This window comes from Malus sylvestris, chromosome 11 (assembly GCF_916048215.2).
Source record: "Malus sylvestris chromosome 11, drMalSylv7.2, whole genome shotgun sequence".
Lineage (NCBI taxonomy): Eukaryota > Viridiplantae > Streptophyta > Magnoliopsida > Rosales > Rosaceae > Malus > Malus sylvestris.
In genome coordinates this window covers 30,484,180-30,491,673 of record NC_062270.1, presented here as the reverse complement: position 1 = coordinate 30,491,673, position 7,494 = coordinate 30,484,180, and the positions used below count along the sequence as shown (strand labels likewise).

Here is a 7,494-nt window from a genome sequence, read left to right as displayed (position 1 = left end):
GAATAGGGAAATTGCTTTGCAAAAATAGTAATCCATGTGATTTTTCTGCAGATGAATAGTAAAGAACTATTCATGTACCCATCTACATATTATATTATAATAGGGTTTCTATATTATTTATATTGAACTTTCGACGTCTGTAACTTCTTCGTTATCGCTCTGATTCTCGAATGGCTTTCACTTGCGTCCTCGTGAGATTGAGCTCTATTTGAGAACACTAAAGGACGATTTTTAAATGATTGCTTATGAAAATTCGAACTTTGTAACTAAGTAAATAAAACTCTAAAATCAACGAAATTTGATTTAAAATAAAAATCACATAATTACAAAATATGAATTTAAATAATGAAATACATAATTATATAATGAAATTCTAGAGACGGGATTTCACATTAATACACGACTTTTCATTATTGAAAATTTGACACAAACTTATTTAATTTATACCAGTGCTTGTTCTCCTCATCAAGTGAAGAAAACAAATGTAAACAGTAAAAAGGAAAAAAAAAAAAAAAAAAACAGAAAAGATAGCTAGTCCACAACATCCATGATCAATTCTGAAGGCGATATGAGGGAATAGCGAGCAGATTCTTAGCCCTTGAAACTACTAGACCAAACTCCTCAGTCATATCCAACTCATTTGGCAGCATGTTATCTGGAAGTTCCCAATCAAAACAATGCACAAGCTGTGCCAACACAAAGTGTACCACAGTAATCCCTAACTGCATTCCAACACAACGTCTTCTGCCAGAGCCAAACGGTACAAGCTGAAAGTGGTGTCCTCTAACATCAACATTGTTACCCTCAAACCTCTCTGGTACGAACTTCTCTGCATCTTCCCAAGCACTCGGGTCTCTCCCGATTGCCCACGCATTTACAATAACGCGTGACTTCTTCGGTATGTGGTAGCCATCGACAGTGCAATCTTCGATGGCTGCATGAGGAAGCAACAATGGTACCACAGGATGTAGCCTCATGGTTTCCTTCACTACCATGTCCAAATACTCTAATTTCTCCATGTCTGATTCCTCCACCATTCTTTTGAGGCCTACAACATTTTCTAACTCCTTTTGGACTTTCTTCATAACCTGTGGATGCCTCAAGAGTTCCGAGAGCGCCCACTGGACTGTTGTTGATGATGTGTCCGCTGAAGCCGCGAACATGTCCTGCCAATAAATTTTTCATTGCTAGATGAAGTACATATAATAACGCGACACATGTACATAAATGATAATTTAATGTCCATATTAAATCACAAATTTATATCGTCAACTGTCAATCTAGTATATTAAAAAAAAAGTCGACCTAATGGTTCAAAATAACAATCTTTGACCACATCATGTTAAATTGTCTAACCAGAAACGATTTCGTTTGAACTTGAAGTCAAGCAAGAATGAAAAGACAAATATGTAAAATGATGATATGTACACTCACCGACATCATGGCTTTGATATTCAAGCGTTCGATTCGGTAGTCGGATCCTTCAGACCCCATGTGGGCCAGCATGGCATCGATGAAGTCCTTTGTTCTTTCTTTATCCTTGTATTGAAGATGCTCGTCAATAACCTTCTCAAAAAATTCATCAAACGCCTTGTTAACAGCCTTCATTTTTTTAGTGAGCCCTTGCAGGTCAAGCGGTGCAATACAAGGAATGAAATCTCCCAAGTTAGGTGCTGCTGCTAGTTTCATACCCTCTTTCATCACAGACGCGAAACCCCTCCCGCCAAACTCCTCGTCCTTGTACTTCTTCCCAAACACCATCCGGCAGGTCATGTTGATCCCGAGCGACGAGACCTTGTCAGTCACATTAGCAATGCGTCGACTATTGGCGTCGTCTTGAACAGATTTTATCAAGAGAGCAACCTCTTCTCTCCTCATGGACTTGAAAGAGTTGATCTTTTGGTTGCTAAGTAATTCGAGCATGCAAATCTTTCGCATGTTGGTCCAATACGAGCCATACTCAGCAAAGCTCAAGCTTCTTTGCCCAAAGATGAGGTGCTTTGCACCTTCATTAGGTGGTCTACTTGCAAAGTTAAGGTCGTGGGTTTTGAGGAACAGCTCGGCCGCTCGTGTGGACGAGACGACCACGGTATGCTGGAGGCCTAACCTCAAGTACATGATGTCACCGTATTTCTGGGCTAGTTGATGAAGATCCATGGTAGGGAACTTCCCTAACAAATGGAGGCTGCCAAAAATAGGAAACCCTCTCGGACCAGGAGGTAACATCTTGTTTTTGTTCTTGCCTTTTGATATGCATGCTTGCACGATGCGAACAAGGGCAAGCACCCCAATTGTTAACCAAACCCAAAGTGCCATATTGATATATATTGCGCTCTTTGGGAGTTCTCAATTTGTTTCTTTGAGTATTATGAATGCTAGCTGGTGCTTGATTTTATAGAGCTATAATGTGGAAGGTCAACCAGCTAGTTTCAAACATAATAATTGTGGATGAGACAATCCTGTAAACTTTCATTTGGAAAGGTCGGCCAGCTAATTTCAAACATATTAATTGTGGATGAGAAAATCCAGAATATTTTTTAATGAATAATGTTAGAGAGATTAAATTTTTACATCAATTTTGTAAATCAAACGATGTGGTTATTGATGATTGGATTATTAATTAAGTGTAGATTAACGTGCTTATTTCATATTAGTGGCATGTAATTTGGTTTGCAAATTTGGTAAAGTTCTAAAAGATACTAGACGCTAGTTAGGCGACAAGCTGAGGCCTAATGGCTAGGCGGGACTTAGGCGGAGGCCTAGACGGATTTAAGTAAATTTTTTATATGTTAAATAAGTGCTTATTTATACTTAAAAAACACACATGATTATATTGAGATACATTAATTACAAAATAAAATGACATATAAATTATAAAGTATTATAATATATTGAAAACATGAAGAATAAGCATGTGATGAGTGTTCATCCAAGCTACAAGTATCTTACATTTTATTGAAAAAATAAAAAGCAAAATAAATGTTATTGATTTTATGTCTAAGTTAGAGTCGCGACCTAAGCGAGTGTCTAGACGAGTTTAGGCGGGCTAGGTGGGCGCTTAGGTGGGCTAGGCGTACACTTAAGCAGGTCTAGATGCACTTTCTTAGTTTTTCAAATGCCTAGGGACTAATCAGGACAGTGGTCAGCCGCCTAGCGTCTAAACAATGCCTAGAGGCTCTAGGCAAGAATTTTTAGAACAGTGAAATTTGGTTTAAAATTTTGATCATTCTAGCATTATCCTTTTGCAGTAATCATATTTTGATGCGCAAATTTCATAACTAAAACCGCTAATTTACTAATCATCAATTTAAAATCATGCTCACGAAAAATCAGTTAAATCAAATATCAATTACTCACTTATATGCAGCTAATAAATAGATGATTTATTATAAGATAGTTCTTGATATCAAGTAAAAAAAAATTCACTGCATATGATTGACTAACGATCATGAATTTATATGTACAAGTAATTTTAATATGGATCTCTGTAGTGGTTACAATCAGTGGGTCAAGAAGAACCTCAAGGAAGGCATGAACGTCTTTTTTATATGGGTTAATTTCAGTATACTACTGAAGTTTATTCATTTTTAACATTTCATACATCAAGTTTTTTTTCGTCCTAGTCCGATGCCTAAAGTCATAATTTTGGAACACTTTCATACATCTGTTAAGTTTTCTGTTTTCTGTCAGTACATCTGTTAAGTGATGATGTGACGCCCACATGAATAATGACTGGACGCCACGTGTCAATTGAATATTAAAAAAAATAAAAAAAAAATCCTTCCTCTCCCTTCGTCTTCTATCTCTCTCCCCTCTTCCCTTCTCTTCTGAGAGAAAACCCAGCAATCATTAACCTTTCCCCACCGACCTAATCCCGTGAGCCATGGGAAATGGGTTCCGATCAGAGACCGAGAGAGAAAACTTGTGGGAAGGGAAAGCTTGCTTGTCTTGTTTTCTTTCTTTGTTTCTTTCCCATCGCAATTTCTTCAAAACGCCAAAACCCAGTAGGGAGAGAAAGCAAAAGAGGAGAGGAGACACAAAGCTCAATCACCGAAAGGTAAAATCATTTCCAATTTTTTGGTAAACAACCAGTTTTCTAGATCTAGGTCACCATGGTTAATGCTAATTTCTTAAATTTTATCATTTTTTTCTTCTAGAATTTTCAATTCCATGGTTTTCTTCCCATTTTCTCTTTCTCCATTAATGCACAGCTAGCCCAATTTTTTATTTCTTCTATTCTTGGTGAATTTCAGGTGGGTTTTGGGTTTAGATTCAGAAATAATTTTTGTAATTTGAATTTGAATTCTCTTGAATCTTTGGCATGGTTAATTTCTCCATGGGCTAAGAATTTGAATCCCTTCATTGACCTTTAATCCAATTCCAAAATTCTCTCTTAACATCTGAATTTTCTTCCAAAGGTTAGTTTCTTCATTTTCCCTATCTTCCTCATTTTTGTTTGGTTGCTGAGAAAATCACGGGCCAAAAAGAAAATAGGGATTTTACTGTTTTGACGTTGCTCATAGAAAATGGGGATCGGTGTGGGCTCTCATTTTTCTCTCTCGGTCTCTGATTGAGACCCATTTCCGGCGGCTCACGGGGTTGGGTCGGTGGGGAAAGGTTGGTGGTTGCTAAGTTCTCTCGGAATAGGGAGATAGATAGAGACGAAAACAGAGGAAGGAAAAAAAATTATTTTTTTATTATTTTTAAAAATTAAATCCAAAAATGTTCGTATTGACATGTGGCATCCAATCATTGTCCATGTGGACGCTAAGTCATCACTTAACAGAGGTTTTGACGAAAAAACTAACGGATGTATGAAAGTGTCTCAAAATTATGACTTTAGGTACTAGACTTGACGAAAAAAACTTGATGTCTTAAATGTTGAAAACCAATAAACTTCAAGGTAGTTAACTGAGATTAATCCTTTGGGGTGTGATATCCACACACCCATTTTTACTTCTCTTACACCTTTTTGATTTTCCACCGTCGGATCAGATGAATTGAAGAAGATCAACTGACAGAAATTAATAAGGGTGTGTGAGAAGTAAAAAGGGGTGTGTGGAGAGCACACCCCTAATCCTTTTTATAAAGTTAAATCGTATAGGTTCAGTTAGATGGGTAATAGTTTTTTGTGAAAGATTTGCAATGTTTTTGCTGGTCTGGAGCAAACTGTGGGCAGAGAGAGGGAAAAGAAGGATGTTTGGTTTGTAGAACTAGGGGTGTTTGGAGGGATTTTTCAGTGTGATTGTTATACGGGGTGATACACCATGTGTCGCTATATAAATGGTGGGATATGTGTATTAAAAAGTTAATAACTTAAAAAATAAAAATTTTCACCACTTACATAAGAACACGTAGTGTACCACCCGTGTTCCTGTCACAACTAAAAATTTCTTGGGTATTTGGTTGTGTGATTTGATACTTGAAAATGAACAGGTATGTATGATTTATTGGAGTCAGTAAATTTTAGGTACTGAACAGTTAGTACCAAGTATTATATTTACTTGGAGTAAAGCTCTTTGCGACTCTCAGCTAGACCTGACATTCGTGTCGTGTTTTCCGTGTTCTTAGAAAAATATATATAAATACTCGTAATGACAAGCTTTATAACTTTCATGAAGAGCTTAACTTCGAAATTCGCCATTATAATCATATAAATCATAGATCAAAATTTAACCGTTGATTGTTGTTTACATTTATGCTTCATTGTTCTCATCAAATTTCGTTTTTTTAGATTTTCTTTTTTGAAAACATGATCTATTAGAGGGTGCAGGTAGATGAACGGTTTGGATCGTTGATATTATATTTAGAGTTTTACGGTTAGTGAAAATATTACTTGATGTTTATAAAGTTTCTACAAATTATATGACATTGACTAATATTTCAGTTAACCGTAAATATCGAAACGTGATATCATTTTCTTACATCCGCCAGATGATCATGTTTTCAAAAAATAAAATTTTAAAAATGAAATTCAGTAAGAAGAATAAAGCGTAAATGACAATCGACAGTTAAATAAATTTAAGGTTTCACTACTACAAAATTATCTATTGCTGGCGGTCCAAAGACTTTTTTCAACGATACAACCGTCAAACTTATTTGTACACATTCCAAGATTGCATACGTAAAAAATCGTAAAAAACAAACATTCAGAGATTACGTAACGGAACAAAAGTTATCGACGGTTATAAACGAAAAATCACAATTTAACGGTTATTTTAGCTCCGATTTTGATGATTTTTTACAGATACACTCCTTGACCCTATAAGAATGTAATGAATAAATTTGATCTTTAATTTAAAGTATTTACACTAGTAGATACCACAAAAACTTATTTTATACTTAATAGAAGTATAATATTAACTCTAAGTGTTTGTTTAATCTACCGTTTTGACGCAATATGCATTCTATGAAACTTTTTTCAACGTTCCAACCGTCAAACTTATTTGTACACATTCCGAGATCGTATACGTAAAAAATTGTAAAAATCAAACATTCAGAGATTACGTAGTGGAACAAAAGTTTTCGACGGTTATAAACGAAAAATCACAATTTAACGGTTGTTTTATCTCCGATTTTGATGATTTTTTACAGATAGACTCCTCGACCTATAAGAATGTAATGAATAAATTTGATCTTTAATTTAAAGTATTTACACTAGTGGATACCACAAAAACTGATTTTATACTTAATAGAAGTATAATATTAACTCTAAGTGTTTGTTTAATCTACTGTTTTGACACAATATGCATTCTACAAAACGTTTTTCAACAATCGAACCGTCAAACTTATTTGTACACATTCCGAGATTGCATACGTAAAAAATCATAAAAAACAAACATTCAGATATTACGTAACGGAACAAAAGTTTTCGACGGTTATAAACGAAAAATCACAATTTAACGGTTATTTGAGCTCCGATTTTGATGATTTTTTACAGATACACTCCTCGACCCTATAAGAATGTAATGAATAAATTTGATATTTAATTTAAAGTATTTACACTAGTGGATACCACAAAAACTTTTTTTATACTTAATTGAAGTATAATATTCACTTTAAGTGTTTGTTTAATCTACTATTTTGACGCAAAATGCATTCGACGAAACTTTTTTTAACGATCCAACCATCAAACTTATTTGTACAAATTTCGAGATTGCATACGTAAAAAATCGTAAAAAATAAACATTCAGAGATTACGTAACGGAACAAAAGTTTTCAATGATTATAAACGAAAAATCACAATTTAACGGTTATTTTAACTCCGATTTTGATGATTTTTTTACAGATACACTCCTCGACCGTATAAGAATTTAATGAATAAATTTGATCTTTAATTGAAAGTATTTACACTAGTGGATACCACAAAACCTTATTTTATACTTAATAAAAGTATAATATTAACTCCAAGTGTTTGTTTAATCTATCGTTTTGATGCAATATGCATTCTACAAAACTTTTTTCAACGATCCAACCGTCAAACATATTTGTACA

The 7,494-nt window shown here is 34.7% G+C and overlaps 1 protein-coding gene across 1 annotated transcript; it reads right to left on the bottom strand.

Annotated features, from left to right (window-relative positions):
* Positions 1 to 385: 385 nt before the first annotated feature.
* LOC126589741 (cytochrome P450 71AU50-like) lies at positions 386 to 2,374 on the bottom strand. The gene is made up of 2 exons (XM_050255129.1): positions 1,435 to 2,374; positions 386 to 1,166 (listed from the first exon to the last, which is right to left on the bottom strand). Exons 1-2 carry the CDS (start codon positions 2,314 to 2,316, stop codon positions 552 to 554), a joined length of 1,497 nt encoding a protein of 498 aa, XP_050111086.1. The 5' UTR covers positions 2,317 to 2,374; the 3' UTR covers positions 386 to 551.
* Positions 2,375 to 7,494: the final 5,120 nt, after the last annotated feature.